At 42.7% G+C, this 22,700-nt stretch overlaps 1 protein-coding gene across 8 annotated transcripts in view; it reads right to left on the bottom strand.

Annotated features, from left to right (window-relative positions):
- The window catches only part of LOC102454033 (uncharacterized), an 86,151-nt gene that overhangs the window by 14,257 nt on the left and 49,194 nt on the right, over positions 1-22,700 (bottom strand). For 7 of the 8 annotated variants that reach the window (XM_089781529.1, XM_075939969.2, XM_075939968.2 and 4 more), the window contains 11 exons: positions 22,546-22,622; positions 12,789-12,939; positions 12,145-12,242; positions 11,946-12,017; positions 8,911-9,017; positions 8,070-8,142; positions 7,587-7,682; positions 6,885-6,959; positions 6,702-6,794; positions 4,233-4,361; positions 688-772 (listed from right to left, as the gene is read on the bottom strand). In XM_089781529.1, the coding sequence (XP_089637655.1) occupies positions 688-772; positions 4,233-4,361; positions 6,702-6,794; positions 6,885-6,959; positions 7,587-7,682; positions 8,070-8,142; positions 8,911-9,017; positions 11,946-12,017; positions 12,145-12,242; positions 12,789-12,939; positions 22,546-22,622 (1,056 nt within the window). The remainder of the gene's footprint in view (positions 1-687; positions 773-4,232; positions 4,362-6,701; positions 6,795-6,884; positions 6,960-7,586; positions 7,683-8,069; positions 8,143-8,910; positions 9,018-11,945; positions 12,018-12,144; positions 12,243-12,788; positions 12,940-22,545; positions 22,623-22,700) is intronic. The other variant, XM_089781525.1, reaches the window with a different exon arrangement.

Here is a 22,700-nt window from a genome sequence, read left to right as displayed (position 1 = left end):
AAGTTTCTTAGTAAAGTAGAACTAGCTATGCATTTTCGATTCATTTTTATTTAGTAACTTACTTTGATCTGTCTGTTTTCACTTACAACCACTTAAATCGTACTGGTTGAACTTAATAAAAACACTATTGTTTACAGTCAGACCCAGTGTAAATAAGTGGTTCCTGGAGGCAGCAACCACTGTGCATATCTCTCTTTCATTGATAAAGGGAGCTTACCTGGTGAGCTTTCGCTGTGTAAAACTTTTATTTGGGGGGTTGATTCCTTTGGGGGGGGGGTACAGTGCTGTGCCCTAGAACTGAGCCCTTCCAGAGTTGAGCTGGTTCAGTGTCTGCATTGCTCTTCAGGGCAGCGGTAACCCTAATTCTTCTGGAAATGCCTTTGCAGTGTCTGCGACAAGCAACTAGTTAGTGTGCCAAAACAGGAATATGGAGAGCCTACTTCCAGACCATTTCCAATACCTTGTGCATAGCAGGCAATTGTATTCTGTAAAATCAATATTTTCTTCCTAGTCCTAATCTGGCCTTGTGTATCCAACCCTTCCTGCCTTGAACAGTTTCCTAGGTGCCAATGGCAAATCATGAAACAAAGCCTGTGAATCTGATACATCTAATGTCTTGCGTGTATATGTGTTCGGGTCTATATGGTAATACCCTTTGAAAAGACAGTATATAAAGTAGTCTCTTACGGTTTTCTCCTTGAGACAAGGTGCTAAGCAAATAAGTGGGCCACATCGCAAATGCTGCAGAGCACATCAGTGAAGTTAAAAGTGCCTAAGAAAGAAATTGCCAATGAGAATCAAGGCAGCAGCAGTTTAGTCCACCCACCTGAAATTGATTATTAGTGCTAGGTGACTTGTTCCAGACCTCAGTCCAAAATTCAAACATAATTGAGATCAGAAAGAGTTCAATGAATCTCTGTTTTCTTTGAATTTTAAAGGGCCGCTGTGCTTGCTCGTTTCAGATTAGGAAGTAGGAATTCCATAGGAGCCTTCTCCACCATGGTGTTTCTAACCAAGCCAAGATCATTAGCATTTACTGAGGGAGCCACTCGCATGAGATTTCCATTTTAGATGGCTGGTATTCCGCCCTTACTTCAAAAGGGCAACTATGGCTTTGCGCCAGCATGAATTGTAGTGAAATCTAGCCCATTGTACCAATGTACTTCAGATCATGTAGCATGGTAAGTTTCCCAGGGTTCAAAGAGCAGAAGCATCTACTATGTTCTTGTTTAGTATTCTTCCAAATAAACAGAAAACAAGGGATGCGTGACATTAGCTATAATTATTGTTGAGTGTTCAGCCTATTCACTAAGGGTGTATCTAGACTACATGGCTCCATTGATGGAGCCATGTAAAGTAGTTTACCCAACATAGTCAATGAAGTGGGGATTTAAATAATCCCTGCTTCATTAAAATAAAAATGGCCACCGTGCTGTGCCGACAAAGGCTTCTCTTATCAACCAATCTGCGTCTAGACTGCCACATTGTGCCAAATCAGCTGATTGTCAGCACAGCGCGGTGGCCATTTTTATTTTAATGAAGCAGGGATTATTTAAATCCCCACTTCATTGACTATGTCGGGTAAACTACTTTACATGGCTCCATCGACAGAGCCATGTAGTCTAGACACACCCTAGGGGTTCGTCTACACAGTACCCTAAACTCGAAATAAGATACGCAAATTGCGCTACACAAATTGTGTATCTTATTTCGAATCTATTTCAAAATAGCTTATTTTGAAAATTGGTTCATCTACACAGCGCCAAATTTCAAAATAACCTGCTATTTTGAGACATCCCTTAGCCCTCGTGGAATGAAGTTTACCAGGATACCGAAATAATGCGTCCATTATTTTGAAAAATATTTTGAAATAATGGGTGGCTTGTGCAGATGCGGGATAGCTATTTTGGGATATCAAATAGCCATGCAGTGTAGACGTACCCTAACGGACAAATCTGGATTCACAGCAGCTTTCAGCCTGACAATTTATTTCCCACAAACATTTGAAATAATATGAAACATTGCAATAAAGAACAATACTTAGAATCATAGAACACTAGAAAAGGAAGGGACCCTGAGTGATCCTCAAGTCCAGTCCCCTGCCCTCACAGCAGGACCAAGCACTGTCTAGATCATCCCTGATAGATGTCTATCCAACCTGCTCTTAAATATTTCCAGTGATGGGGATTCTACAACCTCCTTAGGTAATTTATTCCAGTGTTTAATCACTCCAACAGTTAGGAAGTTTTTCCTAATATCCAACCTAAATCTCCCTTGCTGCAATTTAAGCCCGTTGCTTTGGGTCCAGTCATCCAAGGCAAACAATTTTTCTCTCTCCTCCTTGTAACACCTTTTAGATACTTGAAAACTGCTATCATGTCCCCTCTCAGTCTTCTCTTTTTTAAACCAAGCAAGCCCAATTCTTTCAGTATGCCCTCATAGGTCAAGTTTTCTAGATCTTTAATTATTTTTGTTGCTCTTCTCTGGACCTTCTCCAAATCTTTTTTGAAATGTGGTGCCCAAAACGGGACACAATACTCCAACTGAGACCCAATCAGTGCAGAGTAGAGCAGAAGAATGACTTTTCATGTCTTGCTCACAACACTCCTGTGAATGCATCCCAGAATCATGTTTGCTTTTTTGCAACAGTGTCACACTGTTGACTCATAATTAGCTTGTGGTCCACTATGAACCTTTGATCCCTTTCTTGCAGTACTCCTTTCTAGATAGTTTCTTCCCATTCTGAAAGTGTGAAACTGACTGTTCCTTCCTAAGTGAAGTACTTTGCATTTGTCCATTTACCTCAGGCCATTTCTCCAGTTTGTCCAGATCATTTTTAATTATGACCCTATTCTCCAAAGCGCTTGGAATCCCTCCCAGTTTGGTATCATCATGCGAGACCATATCAAATGCTTTACTAAAGTCTAGGTATGCCACATCCACCACTTCTCCCTTATTATATTATCAAAGAAAAGTATCAGATTGGTTTGACATGATTTGTTCTTTACAAATCCATGATGACGGTTACCTGTCACCTCGTTATCTTCCTGATGTTTACAGATGAATTTCTTAATTACTTGCTCCATTATCTTCCCTGGCACAGAAGTTACACTGACTGGTCTGTAGTTTCCTGGGTTGTTCTTAATTTCCTTTTTATAGATGGGTACTATATTTGCCCTTTTCCATTCTTCTGGAATCTCTCCTGACTTCCATGACTTTTCAAAGTTATAGCTAAAGGCTCAGATACCTCCTCTATCAGCTCCTTGAGAATTCTAGGATGCATTTCATCAAGCCCTGGTGACTTGAAGACACCTAACTTTTCTAGATAATTTTTAACTAGAAAAAATTCAGCCAATAGAGAATGGCTGGGTATATACAGTAAAATACACGTGCCTACCCTTAAGCAACTCTGTTGATTCTAATAAAATGGCTCATGTGCTTAAAAGTAAGGCTTATAATTAAGCATCTTGTTGAATGGAGGGTCTTGTATAAAAAAATCTTAATCTGAGGATCTTAAAATGGCTTTTTTACAAAGGTGGATAAGTATCACTATTCCCATTTTAAAACTTGGGAAACAGAGGAACAAACATCAAATAATTCAGCCAATAGGGAATGGCTGGGAATATACAGTAAAATAAGACTAATTAGGTATACTTCTGATAATGTATACAGCTGTTCTATTAAGGACCATAAAAGAATCAAATTTTTTAAATCTCTCTAATAAGCCTTTTTTTTCTTTCTGTTTCTGTCTCTTTTCTTTCACTCCTCCTTTCTCTCTGGGTTTTTTCTTGGTACTACTGCTTTTATTTTATCTTTGGGTACCAACTTAAGTAACACATTAATGACAATAACAGACACAGAAGTCAGCAATCTGGTACATAATCACTTTCCAGCTCACGACCTAATAAATCTGTTCGTTTCTAAGATACAACAAGACTTCTGTTTTGCTTATGTGCATGACATCATGTCATCTTTCAGTCAATGAAAGGTTACTTTTCATTTATAGTTACCTACTGCATTTGCACTTGTCAGTTTATCCAAAGCTCAAAACTAGAACTAAAATCAATACAGAACGTAATGAAAAGTTTGTGGGAAATAACCACTAAGTGCAATGGGCCAAACTGCAAACCAAGACAACTGAATTTGAGTTTCTTGTTGATTTGAGAAAATGTGAATTGTCGATTCAATGAATTTATCTAAAAAATGATAAACCAGTGCAACAAACTACTTACATCAGAATATTCTGGCAGAAGTCGATCAATATGAAGATAAGCTTCCGTGGCATTGCTGCCAGAGGGAATGCGGAAGGTCTGGAGTTGCTTGAACCAATGCCGTTGTCTAAAAATATTGCTCAGCAAGAACTAAGAAAGGCCACAAAAATTCAAAGCAGTTTTTAGAAGTGAGTAAACATATGTGAAAAAAATTATAAGTGCTAATGTTAATAAAGCTCTGTAGCTCTGCACTGTCTGGTCTGGCAACATCCATGGTCCAGCATGATTCTAGTTAGCCGGATGTCCACTTATCGTTGCTGTGGCCAAGTTTCCCGTGGTCCTATAAAGTTTGTCTACAGCCACCAGTCCTGACTCTCAGTGTTCTGTGCTTTTATTTAGCTCTAATCTACCCCTAATTGTCTTCAAAGAGCCCAGGAAGGCGTGGGAGTGTTGGTAATGCTGCCAGACAATACTGACTTCCTGAGGTTTGGCAAATTCTCTAGTTTGGCACTAGTCAGGTCCCGAGGATGCTGGACTAGAGAAGTTCAACCTGTAGCAAAAATTAACAATAATTTTACTCCTAGATGGCTTGGGTTTAGCTTCTTATTATTTGCTGAATAAATTATTCATTTTATTTTAATTCCCCGCCCCCCTCCCCAAAATGATTTGTTTAATTAATTATTTTTTCTGGTATTCAGCCCAGTTATAATCTTGGTGCTTTAACAACTCTATACAAACTATAAGTAGTTATCTGTAGTACATATATATGTAGTATTTAGAAATGGTACTGTCAACCACTTAACTATCACCGGCCAGCTGTTTTGATTTGGGGGGTGGTCTCAGTTTTTTTAATCCTTTCAAAGAAAGCTGAGGCTGTGTCTAGACTGGCAAGTTTTTCCGCAAAATCAGCCGCTTTTCCGGAAAAACTTGCCAGCTGTCTACATTGGCCGCTTGAATTTCCGCAAAAGCACTGATGATCTCATGTAAGATTGTCAGTGCTTTTGCGGAAATACTATGCTGCTCCCGTTCGGGCAAAAGTCTTTTTCCGAAAAACTTTTGCGCAAAAGGGCCAGTGTAGACAGCAGAGATTTGTTTTCCGCAAAAAAGCCCCGATCGCGAAAATGGCGATCAGAGCTTTTTTGCAGAAAAGCGCATTTAGATTGGCCACGGACGCTTTTCCGCAAAAAGTCCTGCCGTTTCCGGAAAATCATGCCAGTGTAGACATAGCCTGACTGAATAAGCATTGTCATCCAGGATAAGGCCCTTAGTAAAATGACTGATTTTTTTAACTGATGTAATGGATTGCTTAGGGATGTGTAAACCCTATTAAGGAAGAGAAGAAACAAGCTAATAGGTACAATAGTTTGGCAACTCAAAAGATCAGGCATTGATGCTGCTTGACGGAGAAGAGAAAACAAAACATTTCCCCCAGCTTTTGCACCCTATTCAAAATAAATTAAAGGCCTATACATTAAAAATATATTGGTGGCAACATTTTGAAATTGGGAGAGTATGAATTTATTTTCATCTCAAAAGCAGCAGTTTCTCACATTACTAGCTCAATGGCTAGATTTGAAAATGAGTCCCCAACATGTGTCTGGCTGCACTGAATTCCAGCAGTCCCCAGCTAGTACAAGCTTCCTGATGGGCCAGAATCAGAGAGCTATAACCAGTCTTTCCTCCTTCCATTTCTCTCAGCAGAAACTGAGCACAGCTGAGTCTGTGACTCCTGTCCACAGCTCCACTGGATGCTTAATGACCACAAATAGTCTGGATCTTGGTTATATGGCTCATTCTAAAGGCATGTGGTAAGGAGGAGCGCTACACGTTACAAGGTTTTAATACGTGAATTCAATTGACTATTGATATGAGGCCCTACAAGAAATGACAGGGGGATTTTACTCTTTTCTCTTCCCACACAACAGAGTGCTTGTGTGCAAATAAAATCCTGACTGGGCTCTTCACAAACATTAGACCTTAAATGGAAAAGCCTTAAAAATCTTCAAATGGTACTTCACTACCTGCATCTGACACAACGTGCCTAAATCAGCAAGGGACAGAACACCATGGGTGTGTCTAGACTACAGGGTTTTGTCGACAAAAGTGGACTTTTGTTGACAAAACTATACCTGCGACTACACTACCACCGAGTTCAGTCAACATAACGTCGACAGAACTTGGCAGTTTTGTCGACGGCGGTAAACCTCATGCTATGAGGAATAACGCCTTTTGTTGACAGAGTTCTGTCGAGAGAAGGTGTTATTGCATCTACACTGTCCTTTGCGTCCACACTCATGTCGACAAAGCGGCTTGCTTGGTTGACAGAATTGGCTGTAGTCTAGACGCTCTTTGTCGACAGAGGCTTTGGCGACAGTATCTGTCGACAAAGCCTCTGTTGACAAAAGCCTGTAGTCTAGACGTATCCCATGAGAACCCAGAGAAAGAGAGATATTTGTTCCTCACAGGCGCCAAGAACCTTGCACTCCTTACCATTGCAGATTTGAAGCTATTTAAGATCTTTCTCCACATTGGTAATTCCCCGTATGTTACAACAAGGTCATAAGAGCTCAACTCAGGCAGTTCCTGGTGGAAGAAACGGAACAGAAAATGGGAATTAACTAATGAACCAAATGTTTCAATTCTTAGAAGTCCAAGAGCCTAATTAGCACCTACTTGTTCTATCAAAAAGCAGAGAGCTTTGTTCTTCCCATACACCAGGTTGGCTTGTTCAAATGAAACAGCAATCGACTGAAGAGAGAGAACAGACATGCTCAGATACTTTTGTGGAAAGAACAGATAACAGCAACTGTTTATTGCTCCATGAGTGGAATTGGGGCTAATCCCTGCATCTTCTATCACCAGGCCTTTTTGCTTCATGATCACTAAGAGGTAAATAAATAATTAGTAACACTTTAGGAAGTGTCAAGTATCAGAGGGGTAGCCATGTTAGTCTGAATCTGCAAAAGCGGCGAGGAGTCCTGTGGCACCTTATAGACTAACTGAAGTGTTGGAGCATAAGCTTTCGTGGGCAAAGACCCACTTCGTCAGATGCAAGTAGTGGAAATTTCCAGAGGTAGGTACTCTATAAGGTGCCACAGGACTCCTCACCACTTTAGGAAGTACGTTTTGCCTCCTTTCACCTGTATATAGCAGAGTAATTTAATAATTGTAATTATATTGTTTTATACGTGGTAATATATAGTCCTTGCATAGCAATATGCAGCATATCTCATGAAGTACCCAAAGAACAATTTATTTCCCTATGGGCAGACATGGCATTTGTGAGAGGGATGCTACAGGGATATTTTAAGAGCAGCCCAATCAGTGGAAGAAAAGGAAAGTTGATCAGATGCCTTTCCATTCTTTGAGTCATACCATAATATTCAGGAACAAATGGCCGCAGTACATATCCAGGCATCGAAAACTGTATGGCTTGAGTCCATCCAGCCCTCCACTATGCACACAGAATTGCTGGAAGTGATTTAAAAGCGAAACATTATTAGCATCAGAGCCACCCCTACCCAATGGCAGAAAATGCAGCTGCGTAGGGCACTTGAAAATCTGGGGCATCGCTGGGTCTTAATGTCCACCCTCCCACCTCTTCCTATCCCTGTTCTGTGGCTCTGCTTCCTCCGGTGAGGATCTAGTTAACTTTAAAGTGAAAAGCCTGCCAGAGCTATTAGCAGAACACTTCGCATCCGTAAAATACAGCGAACAGTACTTATCTCCTATGTACCATACCCTCAGATGAAAGGTTCTATATAGGAATTTAGATGATGATGATGAATTGGATAAATACCCCATTCATCAAAAAAACCCACCCTTATCTGCGTTCAAGATTTCTTTTTAAAATCTCACCTGAGCTGCATACTGTAGGGCTCTCCCAAACACAGCCCACATCAGTGGGGTCACAGCACCGGGAGCTGTTTCACTGAAAACAGTCAAATCATTCATTCTCAGAGCTTAGATCTCAATATCAGTGTTTAGCTTTCTTTATGGAAGTCAAGACCCAACTGGAAAAGTCCAGGTTATTTACAAGTTATGGCAATGCTTTATCTACGCATTTAGAAAGGTAATTTTTTTATGTCCATAAAAATGTCTTTAAAGCGTGTCCATTTCATAGAATCACAGAATCATAGAACATTAGAACTAGAAGGGACCTTGAGAAATCAAGTCCAGTCCCCTGCCCTCACAGCAGGACCAAGCACGGTCTAGATCATCCCTGACAGATGTCTATCCAACCTGCTCTTAAATATCTCCAGTCATGGAGATTCCACAACCTCCCTAGGCAATTTATTTGTTACATACTGGTTATTGCAAACTGATCCGTCCATTGACATTTGGTGATAATGTGATCGTTGTGATAAGCATGTGTCATGTCCCCCTGCAGTTGGCTCACATAGAGGATAACAGCTTACTACTGTAGCCAGCTAATGGAGTTACTCCTTAAATTAACGTGTAAATGTCTAACTCCACTAGGAGCTGTGAATGCTCATACAAAAACAAAAAGAGGCCACTTAGTTAGCTGCCTAAATGTATATGTAGATGTCAAAATTTTGGTGCCCAAGTTTCATAATTTTGGCCATAATGTTCAAGCGCCATGTACTGGCCTTTGGCTTAGTAAATAGATATATGAAGAAGCCATAAGATTTGTGGAAAACCATGAAATCAAAACAATTCATTGATCCCCAGTACTTACCTTATATTGGCTGTTGTTAGCCACTGATAGTCTGATGGGAAACCAGAGTCAAATTCATGCATCAGCTCAAATTCTGACGCCAGGTCAAAAGCTGTCACAGGTCTATCCTAAATATGAGGAAAAAATACAGGAGTGGAAATTATTTCCACTTGATTTAAAGAATGCTTTTGATTCAAAATGTTGTCATACTAAACCGATACAACCTTTTTCATTGCTAAGTGATCAGGTTTTCATAGAATCATAGGGTTGGAAGAGACCTAGGAGGTCATCGAGTCAAACCCCCTGCCCAAAGCAGGACCAATCCCAATTAAATCATCCCAGCCAAGCATCTGTCAAGCAGGGACTTAAAAACTTCTAGGGATGGAGATTCTACCACGTCCCTAGGGAACCCATCCCAGCGCTTCACCACCCTCCTAGGGAAATAGTTTTTCCTAATATCCAACCTAGACCTCCGCCCACTGCAACTTGAGACCATTGCTCCTTGTTCTGCCATCCATCACTACTGAGAACAGCCTCTCTCCATCCTCTTTGGAACCTTCCTTCAGGTAGTTAAAGGCTGCTATCAAATCCCCCCCAATCTTCTGTAGACTAAATATGCCCAAATCCCTCAGCCTCTTCTCATAAGTCATATGCTCATCATTTTTGTTGCTCTCTGCTGGACTCTCTCTAATGCATCTACATCCTTTCTGTAATAGGGGGCCCCTTTTAATTGTCACTATGGTCCTGTTTGTAAAACAGGGTCTTGTTTGCAAAACTGTTTGTGTGCAAATCGATATTATCATATAACTGGGCATTTGTGCACTCTTCTGGGAGTAGCTGAAGTAATTACTAGGTATCATCCATAGAACTGTCAGGCACAGGCCCTGAAACTTATGTTGCCAGAGAAGTTTCCATTATTTGTTCCACTATAATCTATTCCTTTTACACATCAAATAAGGAGGCAAGGCTGTTCTGTTGTTACGAGGCATCATTGCACTCCGTTTTTGATGGCAAGTTCAAATCCTTGCCTGACTTCACAATCAATAGGGGGTTTGGTGTCCACATCTTAACCCTGATTTTATTCTCCTCACAAAACCACAATGCAATCTGGCATGATTGCCACTCTTCTGTAGAGTTCCCCGAATTGGAACAACAGAATGTTGCAAAAGTATGAGTTGCATTGACAGCGTTTGGCAGGGTTGTAGGTCAGGACAGAAGCAGTATCAAGTACTTCTAATCAAACTTGATGTGCCCTGGCAGCGCTGAATAGAGGAAGCTTGTCTAGCGTCTCTTGACATTTATGCCATGCTTCTTTTTCCCTCCCTTCTATGAGCACTGAATTTATTCACAACTAATTTTTTGGAAGTATGTTAAACGAGCTGTATTTGCTAATCTAATTAGCATGGACCATGGAAAATATTATCACAGTAGTTTTACCAACTTATAAACATGTGGTAGGAGTCTGGAAGTCTTACAATAACAGTAAGCCCAAGATTGGGAATGAAAAAATTGGGATTTGGATGATTTTGGTAAACAAAATTACCAGAATCACATTCCAGTGTCTGACTGTGGTCATTGTAAATTAACTCTGCACACTTTTGCGCACGCAGCTATGTGCACAAAATTCTAAAAGCCTGGCTAGCTCACTCGCTTTGCTACTGTGATGTGCAACAAATAACATATCATACACAGCTGTGCTGTAGTTAATGGCCTGCCAGCATTTCCATTAAGAGTAGAAATTTCCATTACAAATAGAAGCAGTCAGAAGTTGGTTAAGGTGAGTTGTTGTGAACTCTGGTCTGGAAGACAACATTTCCATAATAACCCACCCTAGCATCCTAAGAAAAAAAAAGGGTCCCATCCATTTCAATAGGAATTTTGCCTAAGGCACACCTAACTTGGTCCTAAATGGGAAACTAAGAAGGATAGTCTTATAGTTAAGACACGTTGGGCTCGTCTACACTGGCCCCTTTTCCGGAAGGGGCATGTAAATTTCACCAGTCGTCGTAGGGAAATCCGTGGGGGATTTAAATATCCCCCGCGGCATTTAAATAAAAATGTCCGCCGCTTTATTCCGGCTTTTTTAAAAGCCGGAAAAGAGCGTCTACACTGGCCCCGATCCTCCGGAAAAAGTGCCCTTTTCCGGAGGGTCTTATTCTGTGACTCACCCCTCATCTGTAAAATGGGGTTGCCCACAGAGTGAGGATGACTTCACTGATATGCAGGGGATACTCTGTCACCAGACGGATGTAAATTAGACATACTGACATTGCAAATGATGCAGGGATTTAAATCTCCCGTGCTTCATTTGAATAAAAATGGCCACCGTGTTTTGCCAAGTCAGCAGTTTGTTGGCAAAATGAGGCTGTCAAGACGGGTATCAGGCGACAAAGAAAGCCTTTGTCGCCTGATCCTGTAAACCTCATTTTACGAGGCATAAGGGATCGGCCAACAAAGGCTTTGTCTTCTGATCCCCGTCTTGACAGCCGCTTTTTGCCGACTCACTGCTGACTCATCAAAACACGGTGGCCATTTTTATTCAAATGAAGCACAGGAAATTTAAATCCCCACTTCATTTGCAATGTTGGTATGTCTAATATACATCCCTCTGGCGACAGAGTATCCCCTGCATATCAGTGAAGTCATCCTCACTCTGTGGGCAACCCCATTTTACAGATGAGGGGTGAGTCACAGAACAATAGTGTAGCTTGTTACAGTCTGTGGCCAAATCCCTAAATCCCTAACAATTATAACGTACTCATCTGATGAAGTGGGTTTTACCCACAAAAGCTCATGATACTATATATATATTTGTTAGTCTCTAAGGGTATGTCTAGACTACATGGCTCTGTCGCCAGAGTCATGTAGATTAGTTTACTAGACATACCCAAATGAAGCGGCGATTTAAATAATCGCCGCTTCATTTAAATTAAAATGGCTGCTGCGCTGTGCCCATCAGCTGTGCCCATCAGCTGTACCCTAAGGGTACATCTACAAAGCAACCTAGGGGAAGGCCTAGGACAAGCTAGCTCAGAGATAATGATAATTAATCTCACCTGGAGGAAGTAGATTACGTTTTCCTTCACGGTCCACTCAATATTCCTTGCGGTTCCATGTGCTTTTCCCACCTTTAATAAACAAACACTTATTGCTGAGAATGGCAGCACCTTTCTCTGCTGCCTGTCCATAAAAAGGGAGAGAATTCTCACTGGTGCACAGGGAGCGAGTCTGTGAGATGCAAATGGACACGCCTACCTGGAGAGCAAGACCAGCCAACTTCATGATGGTGTCCTCAGAAATGCAGCACCGCTGGGCCTCTGTAGGGCAGTCATCTTCTGCAGTGCCTCCACCAGCTTGGAAACAAGAGGAAGAACCACACGCAATATGGTCATTTGTGGATGAGGATCATTTTGTTTTAGAAGAGAGGAAGGCTGGCCCAATGGTTAGGGTGCTAGCCTGGGGTCTGAAGGAGCAGGATTCAATTTGCTGCTCAGCCACAAGCATTTCTGGTGTGACTTTGATCAAGCCACTGTGTCTCCATACTTATTGACAGATGATAATCACACCGTTCTGCCTCACTGGGGTGTGTTTCAGATAAATATATTAAGTACTGTGAGGTGCTTAGATACTATGGTAATAGTGTCTAAGATGGACAAGTGGGAAAGCAGCTCTGGGACTGAGTCTGAACTGTCTAAAAGTGTCTATTTGTGGTACCCAGGCATTTTGCAGCCTGGCTCCACCTGGGTATGCAGTTTGCTGGCCCTTCCTACTCCCAGGAAAATCTTTGCAAAGTGCAGCCTCCGTCAGCTATCATTCCTCTCCCCCTCTGTATGGCGGGGCCCTGCATTTTTCACAAACGTGCCGAAGAAAGCATACCGGGGATCATACCCAAGGCTCACCTCTCAACTGGCCACCCTGCGGCTTGGAGCCCATCTTCTTGCTGGTGAGGTGAAGCCCACACTTTGGGCTGTGACGAAGTGTGATCGTGTCAGGTTCAGCACAGTCACTGCCCTTCGCCTGGGGACAAAGCAGAATCGGGGAAGGAAAAGGCTACAATTTGCTTCAGGCTTCTCTGTTCCCTCCCCACAGGAGGGGAGCCATTCATGCTTCCTACCCCCAGGAAATGCACAAAATCCCCTTGGTAAGGGTATCACCCTCCTAAGAGTACCCAACTGTAAAGGGGGGGGTGCAACCCACACACAACTTGAAAGAGCTGAGGTGGACTGGTAGGCCAATGAACTCCCCAGGCAGCACCTGGAGGAGGAGCCAGGGAGAAGGGACCGATTGATTAGACCCCTGGCTTGGCTGAACAGGAAGGGATAGAGCCCAGAAAAGCCAGGAAGTGGCAACAGAAGAGGCTGCAGGAAGGTAAGCTGTGGTCAATCTGTGGCAGAAGGCAGGTGTATTCGCAGAGCTTCCCTAGGAGGATGGGGAGTCCGGGGCAACCACTCCCCTTCTGAAACAGGCCCTGACCCCCACCCTGTCTCTTCCTGCCCCTCCTCTGCTCCCATCCCACCTTCTTCTGCCTCTGCTCCTCCCTTCTCCCTGCCCCCCATTGCTCCCATTCCCTGAAGCCCCCTCCCCAAGTGATGCAACCCATAGGATTACCAGGGGTCTGGTTGCAGGGTGGCAGCAGAAGCCTGGGTGGAAGCTGCGGGAAGCAGAGTTACCCAGCTGCCTGCTCCGTTCTGCTGCCTTTCTCCTAGCCGGGTCGCTCCGCTTCACTGCGGCAGCAGGAAACAGGGCGACCCTGCCCCAGCCTGCCCTGCTCTGCAAATCCAAGCCCACGTCCCGCAGGGGGAGTGGAGCAAAGTGATCTGGCTGGGCGATGGCGGAGCAAGCTGCCGCATCGCTCCACTTCCTGTGGCTCCCGCTGCTGTGGTAACCCCTGCAGCCAAACTCAGGCCTCCTAGAGCCCTGTGGGCTAACTTCAGTATGGGAGACCATCCTGTCCATAGGGTGGTCCCCAAAACATGGGGCCCAGGGCAGCTGCCCTAACCCATCCTATGGCTCCGGAGTTAGATACCAGAGATCAGTCCACAGTTACTCCCCAAGAGGAGGGAGTCGGGAGCTGGTGAACCCAAGGATGGGGGAAACCAGGAATGTAGGAGAAGGCTCATGGGAAAAGAAGCAAGGAATAGGGCTGCTGATTAGTGCGCCCCTGAGCTGGAACTGAGGCTGGAGGGTGGGTCCAGCTTACCCTACAACATGGCCCAGGCCAGACAGAGGACAGCACTGCCTGAAGCAATTTGTCTGGGAAAAAACTCCCCCCCCCCCCCAGTCCCAAAAGGGGAATACAATATGCTGATCTAAACAGAGGGCCGAGTCATAAGGAAGCGATGGTTCCTGGCATGAGTGGAGATGCAGAATGAGCTAGGACAGGGTGAATCTCTCTAATTCCGTGTTTCTTAAACTTATTAAGAGTGAGGAACACCAAACAATAATTTTTTTTTTAATGGGGAACACCCATTTTGTTGAGCAAAAAATAAAAAAGGATGGGGGGGAGTTATTGAGAAGACAAAAAAGGTCGCCTGCCCCTTTAAGGATGGCCATTTTGAATTCTGTTCTCCACAGCACACCTCCAAAAGCCTCGCGGCACACCGGTGTGCCGCGGAACACAGTTTAAGAAAAACTGCTCTAATTCATCCACTTCCTTCCTAAAGATTGGACACCGGACTTCAGATGGGGCCTTCCTGGTGTACACGAGAGCTGTCAAGGCACCCAGAATGACATTAGCCTTTTTTGGAACTGCATATTCAATTTGTGATCCACTGTCGCCCCCCCAGATCTGCCTGCCAAGTTACTCCCTATATTATAGTTGCGTGTTTGATTTTTCCTTCAGAGGTGCAGTGCTTTGGACTTGTCTTTAATTAATTTAATCTTGTTGATTTTAGACCTCCAATTTGTTATGGCTGTTTTGAATTTTAATGCTGTCCTCTAATGTGCATGCAACCTCTCTCAGCTCTGTGTCATCTGAAAATGTTATTAGCACACTCTCCACTCTATTATGCAAGTTATTAGTGAAAATATAGACTAGTACTGGATCTAGGACAGACACCTACAGGTCCCCAGTAAATGCTTTCTTCTAGTTTGACAGTGAACCATTGATAATTATACTTTGAGCATGATGTTTCAACCAGTCACTCACCCACTTTATAGCAATTCTATCAAGACTACATTTCTCTAGATTGTTTATAAAAATGCCAAGTGGCCCTGTGTTAAAGCCTTATTAAAACCAAGTTATGTTATGTTCCTCACTCCCTTGCTTCTCCTCATATCCATTAGGCCTGTAATACTGTAACAGAAAGAAATGAGGGTGATTTGGTGTGATTTGCTTTTGATAAATCCATCTGGGCTACATTACCTTTTATCCTCCAGGTGCTTGCAAATTGATTGTTTAATAATGTGTTCCAATATCTTTTCAGATATCTTGGTTAGGCTGGTTGGTCTATACTTTTCCAAATCCTCTTTATACGCTTTTGTAGAGATAAGTACTGTGTTTCTCCTTCTCCAGTGCTCTGGGACCACACCTGTCCTCTATCGGTTCTTGAGGAGAATTGCTAACAGTTCTGAGATTGCTTCCTAAAATAAGTGTCATCAGTTCCTGACAACATGACTTACTTAAATATTCTTTAAATTATTCTTTCCCTACTTTGGCTTGTATTCCTTATCACTTGTTGTTAATAATTGTAATAACAATGAGTAGTCCTGTGGTACCTTAGAGACTAACAAATGTATAGGATCATGAGCTCTCATGGTAAAACCCACTTCATCAGATGAGCTGGAGTGGGAAAAAACAGAATCCAAGGTATAAACAACAGCAAAAGTAGTTACCTATCAATTGTAGGACCCACGTTAATGAAGCTAATTAAGTAGACTGGATATGTCCCATTCATAGCTTTTGATGTGAAAATATGAATGTCAAAGTCAGGGGAAATTGGCTTTGTAGTGCGTTAACCAGTTAATATCTTTATTCAAGTTCAGGTTGACAGCATCAAATTTGTAAATGAATTCCAGTTCAGTAGTCTCTCTCTGTAATTGGTGGTAAAATTGTGTCATTATGTTATGCATCTGGTCAATTAATTTTTCTGGAGAAGAATGGAGCAAAAGAGCATTGAACATGTCAGCCATTTTGATGTCATCCATTATTAGCTCTCCTGTCCTACTGATTAGTGGGCTTACATTTTTTGTCTTTCTCTTGTTCCAAATGTATTTATAGAGCCTCTTCTTATTGCCTTTTGTGTCCCCTGCTTGGTATAACTCATCTGATGACTTAGCCTTTTTTGATTTTGTCCCTACATGCTTCAGATACACTTTGGTACTCATCCAAGCAATTTTGTCTTGGTGTCCACTTTTTCAAGTTGAGCATGCAAGAATTGAAGCATCTTGAATCACTTTTGGAAACCTTGACCGTGATCCATTACAACCCAAGGGCAGCGCTACTGAGGGCCAAAGATGCCAACATCTGCTAACGCAGCTTTCAAATATTTCTTAAGTTTTCACATACTGAGGATTGTTTCATATGAATGATGGAATTCATACCTTTACAGAGGGGCAGCAGAAGAACCTGTGCACCACTTGGGTCCCATGCAAGCCCTATTTTGAGGAGCTGAATTTCACCTTGAGGGAACTAACAAGGCAGCATGGATAGGAGTAATTATTTATACAAGTGATAGGAAAGTTCTAACCAGCAGGTTATAAGTTAGCAAAGATTTCCAGAGTTTATTGGGTGAGATTATATGGACTTTGTGCTACAGGAGGTTAAAATTGAATGTTATAAGCCAGAAGGAACCATTTAAAGTCTATGAATTTGCAAGGTATTACAAGAAAAAAAAAGGGACAGGGAGACAAAAAGAAAGAGAGAGAAGCCAAGCAAGCAGCAGGGAAGATTAAGGCAAACAAAGAAGGGATAAGGAAAAGAAGTGAGAACAATGAAAAGGAGAGCTGATGAGTCATTCTGTCCTCTGAATCACTTCATTCCTTTGCAAACTGAAAAACTATAAAGAGCACCACCGTGTGGTGTCACTGACAACTTCCATATAAAGAGATTGCGGAGGACCCTTTACAGAGGTATGTTTTAGAAACTTTCACTAATCACAAACCAACACCGTCCAATAAATACCAGCAACGTGCAAATAACTTAAATTCATCCTGAGCAGAAATGTCTGTGCTCAGACATTATAGTCGTCTACCGCCATTGGAGGACTGGATCAGACCTGTGGTTGATCTAGACCCGTGTCCTGTCTTTGATGGAAACCAGTCCAGCTGCTTTTGAGAAAGCAAGAAACCCTGCAGTAGGCAGTTCTAGTCCCCATATATTTCCATTGCCACGCTCATCAGAACAGTATCGTTTCTGAGCGGTCTCCTGTGTGTTTTTATATATAGACACAGACTACATGTTCTAACTTGGGTGGTTGAGGTTAGGCACCTAACTTCTTACTTAGGCACTTGAATTAAATATAACCTGATTTGCAGAGCTACTGAGCACTTTAGGAGCACAAGACCGAGGTGAGGAGCGTAGGGACATAACATTCTACTCTCAGAATTTCTCCTCCCCCAGGGCTTAGGAAGAGCGCATTCTCTGCTGCTTTCTGCCTACTATATATTTGAGAGAGCTTGTCTGTCTGTGTGTGTATGTCTGTCTATCTGTCCGTCTGTTCAAGGACTCCTGCTAAACGATAAGAGCCAGGACCATCAAATTCGGTATAATCTAAACCAAGGTAAGGGTTTAATCATTCTAGGAAAATGGGATGTGCCTGGAATGGGATTGCTTCTCATATAACCACTCAGAAAAGAGACATAATCACAGCAGGTGAAAGGGGCTGGCGGGGGGTACTCCCCCAATCCAGAACTGTCCCAGGCCCAAGTCTCTCAGGGTACATCTTCACTATCCCCTCAGTTCGAACTAGGGAGGCTAATGAGGGTGACCGAAATTGCAAATGAAGCGCGGGATTTAAATATCCTGCACTTCGTTAGCATGTTCCCGGCCGGTAGCCATTCTGGAAATTGACTAGCCTGGAATAACTGCCCCCGTCTACACGCGGCAGAGAAGGGCGATTCTGAAATAAACCCCTTACTTAGAATTACCAGTTAAACCTCATGGAATGAGGCATCCTTCAAGGCATCCAGGCATCCTTCAAGGAGGGTGAGGTGGGGGTCTGAAACGCCCTCCCCCTATTCATACAGGAATATTGCTGGCTATTCCCCTTTGTCAGGGAGTCAGGGGAAAGTGCACAGTTTACTCCATTCCTCACTCTGGCTGAGGAAGGCAGGAAGCAGATGAACTTGGGCCTACCCCAGGCAGTGGTCATCACCCCTCTCCTGATTGTGGCTACTGGAGCTGCAGTAGCCATGGAGAGGTGCTTCTCTCCTGGCCCCACGCTGCTGCAGTGAGAGAGGGCTGGGGTAGACCTCTCTCACTGGGGCAGCCTGAATTCAGGACCCCTCCCCACAACCCACCCCATGATTTCAATGAAACCTGGACATTTTCATTTTATTTAAGAAAAAAATGAATTGTGTTAACGACCCTTGCAATGCTGGGTAAATCTAGTACATATATATAAGAACCCCTTTTTAAACTGAGCAGACCTCTTTGCTTTTTCCTTTCCTCAAGTCTGTAGTGTTATTTATAACTGGATTGAACCACTTGTTAGATAAATCACTATACAAGGCATTTAATTCTAGTGAGAAAGCTCCAGCGTTTCTTGGCCGCTCCACAGGTTTAGCTCCTCCTCCTTCTCCCTTTGATTTAATACAGATTGTAAAACTTTATAGCCAGATTTGAATGACCTTCACTTGCACTGTTTGTAATCTGTAGTATTTCTCTAGAGTCTCTTGCATAAATGCTAAAGACAGTGCAAAACCCAATATCTCAACTGTGAAAGGATAGGGCATCTGCATGGGGTAAACTCATAAAGCCCCCAAAATACATCTTTCAGAGAGAGAGATTCATGCTCCTGCATGCTTAGAATCCTATTTGTGTTTTAATGCTTTACTTACACATAGTTATATTTGCTTCTGTGAGGAGCAACGTGAGATCAAGAAGGAATTAACTGAATTTTTAACGGGAACTGTGAAGGACTCCACAGAGACATCTGGATTCTGATAAATTGTCTTATTTTTGTATCCATTTGGACTGTTTTTGATTAATTTCATTGTTGGACAGACGGCTCAACTTAAGACAGCTTTATTGAGAAAAATCGATTTCCTGAGTAATTCCTCTTTTTTTTTCCCGGAGAAAATTCACTCGTGCAGTACAATTTGTGATAACTTATTCCTCCCAGTGGAGCTCTCTGGGATTCACTGAATCTGTAATTTAGTTTTACGAACTGTAGAGGCTAAAACTTAAATCCAGTGAAAAAAATTTGCCCTGGCTTTTTACCATGCAAAGGAAAGACACCTATGGCATATAAACTATATCTACTGTAGGCATTCAAAACCCAAGGACCTAACTGCAGCTAATAAGCAACATTTGATGCCAGCAGAAAAGTTAAAGGGAAATAAAGGTCTAGATGCAGAACACAGTGAACCCATTTTCCAAATCAGGCAACTGGCCAGGCGGTGATTGACTGCCAGATCCAGGCATATCCATCTTTAAAAGTGTCTGTGTCTCTCCTTAAATTTAGCAAACCTAGGCAGCCCATGTACTTCTCCGGTGGGAGTTGCAAATATTTCGACTCTGTCTGGAGCTGGCCCATTGACTGCATCTCTCCAGGACCCTCAGGGGATATCTACACTGAAGCTGGGAGCCTTCCTTCTAGCCCAGGTGACCACACAAGCTAGGTCAGCTCAGCTAGTGCAGTAAACCTATCAGGGTGGACATTGCAATATGGATGGCAGCTCAGGTGAGCTATTCAAGCTCCTACCCAGGGCATTGGGTGAGCTTGGACATGGGTGACAAGCCTGAGCCACCACGTTGCTATTTTTCTGCTCATTAGCTTAAGCAGAACTAGTACGGGTCTGTCTACCTGAGCTGGGAAGCTCGCTCTCAGCTGCAGTGTAGACATATCCCCAATGTCCAGATAAAGTAAAGCGCCATTATCACGATACTTTGGGTCTACGTCTACACTGACCATTCATGATTTTGACACGAAGCAATAAAACAGAGGAAACTCACAGCTTGGAAGGAAATGGACCGTACAGCCCTGCACTGGTCCAGCACAAAGGGAGACAGCCAGGCTATGTCTACACTACGAGTTCTCAGCAAAAAATATGCTAATGATGGACTCATTTGCATAAGTCGCAATCTCATTTGCATATTTTTTGCCAATCCGTTTTTCTGCCGGGGTTTTTGCGCAAAAACCAGCAGTGTAGATGTTTTCTTATTGCGCAAAATCCCCTTTTTCCACAAGATCCTTATGCCCCAAAAAAGGCGGTTTACCGATCTTGCAGGAAAAGGGGGTTTTGCGCAAAAAGAAAACATCCTCACTGCTTGTTTTTGTGTAAAAACGGATCAGTAGAAAATATGCAAATGAGATTGAAATTCATGCAAATGATACCTTCATTAGCATATTTTTTGCCGAGAAAACTCGAAGTGTAGACGTAGCCTGGCTGTCTCCCTTTGTGCTGGACCAGTGCAGGGCTGTACAGTCCATTTCTTTCCAAGCTGTGAGTTTCCTCCGTTTTATTGCTTCCTGTCAAAATCATGAATGGTCAGCATTAGAACCTTCATGCTTTTGGAATTCCTGTTTTAGTGGGCTGCTGTATCATTTCCTGCAGTGAATTTTCCACCCAAGGAAGGAGCCATGAAAAGGAGCAACTTTACATGGTTGGAATGAAGGTTTTAGAATGTGATTTATGTTAACCATAACACAGTTCTGCCATGGGTTCTGGACACACACCCATCGCTGTGAAGTAATTTGCAAAGTACGGAGCAAGCCTGAGATGTGAATGCTTAGCTTCGTGTGCTTCAGTGCCTGGCAAATAAAGCCTCAAAGACTGATCTTTATTACAAGTTTCTGACCTCTTATTGCTATTTAAAAAAAATTAACTCAAGAGGCTTCCATAGTCTCACCTCCCCATCCCACCAAGGGAGCAGGAATATAGGCCCCAAAAGTGGATGGATGGGAATGGAACCTACATTGCCTATTACCCTCTTCTACTTTGCCAGCACAAACACATGCCAGCCCCATGAACAGCACCCTGCAGAAGCTGTCTGGGTCTGGAGGATTGTGGGGAACTGCTGGGAAGGTCAAAGATGGGCAATCTTCAGATACAAAGTAAAAGAAACCAGATAGAACTGCAGATCTTCAGGTTCCTTATGAGTTCCTGGCCACCTCTCCTATCCTTGCCACACAACCCAAAACTCTTCCTCAAACAGAATGAAACTCAGCAATGTCAAGAATTCAAACTCACCAAGGCTTTGGAATATGTTTCCCTTGGATGGAAGGGTTTGGTTCAGAAAGCTTCCCCTCAAAGTGGGTAAGAAGAAAGAACCTGTATAAAATGAGCCTCAAGATCATCTCATCTGAAGAAGTGGGCTGTGCCCATGATACTATATATATATTTTTGTTAGTTGCTAAGGCTACATCTACACTGAATTGTAATTTGAAATAAGATATGCAATTTGAGATATGCAAATTGCCTATCTTATTTCAATCTTATTTCAAAATAGCTTATTTTGTCATTTGGCGCTGTCTACACAGAGCCAAATTTTAAAATAACCCGCTAGTCCAAAACATCCCTTACTCCTCGTGAAACGAGGCTTAAAGGGACATCGGAATAGCGAGCCTGAAATAACGAGTTTGCTGTTAATACACGAGATAGCTATTTCAGTATACTCTGGCATCCCAAAATAGTGCTGCAGTGTAGATACAGCCTAAGGTACCACAGGACTACTCATGTTTGGAATGAGCCTTTCTTACTAAAAGAAAGGCTGAGAGGGGATGTGATTCGTCTCTATTGATACATCAGTGGATAAGCATTCCAGAGAGAGAAGAACTTTTTAAGTTTAAGGACAACATTGGCAGAAAAAAACATGCCTATAAACTGTCCCTAAATAAATCCATGCTGGAAATTTGAAGAAGGTTTTTTAGCCTCCGAGGAGTGAGGTTCTTACACAGCCTCCTATTTGGAGTAGTGGGGGAAAACAATCTAAACTAGTTTTAAGATAGAGCTTGATACATTTATTAACATGATTATAGGATGGTGCTAGTGTTCCACGTAAGCTATACACTTGGGCGGCCTCCCAGGAAAGATTCAAGTGCTGCCCAGTTGATTAGTAAAGCACACACAGCTGGCAGTACTTGTTTTTATTGGTGGTACACATCTACATCTGCTTTGGTGCAAATAACAAAATTTATTCTGCACATGGATGGAAAAATTAGAGGGCGCATTGGCTGGGGCTACCTACAGTGGCAGAGCACTAATGACTTGATGACCCAGAAGATCCCTTCTGGTCCAATGTCCCTATTCTGGTTGCACATAACAAACACATATCAGTTCTCATGGAGTAACAAACGTATTCAAAAGAAGGTCAACACAGGCAGGTAGTAATCTTCAAATTGCAGAATGGCTATGAAGCAGACTCCTACCAAACCAGCTCCCATGTGTGAACTGCAGAGGTACAATTTACTGACTAAATACCTCATTTCCCTTCCTTCTTTCTTCTCCCACTTGCTCTAAAGTGATTTTTAAACATCAACAATTTTTACTAACCTCCCTAAGTCCACAGCTGGCACTGATAACCATCTTCCCAGGATGTCCAGTAACTGGGTCACAGGTGAACAGCTCTCCTAGAAAGGACATTTTATAGAGGACAAAATCAGTGACTGTAAAATATTGACTGAAAACAATGCTTTCTGTGACTGTGT

This window comes from Pelodiscus sinensis, chromosome 12 (assembly GCF_052426305.1).
Source record: "Pelodiscus sinensis isolate ZL-2025 chromosome 12, ASM5242630v1, whole genome shotgun sequence".
NCBI lineage: Eukaryota > Metazoa > Chordata > Testudines > Trionychidae > Pelodiscus > Pelodiscus sinensis.
The sequence above is the reverse complement of the archived record's forward strand: the minus strand, read 5'-3'. Positions and strand labels throughout refer to the sequence as shown.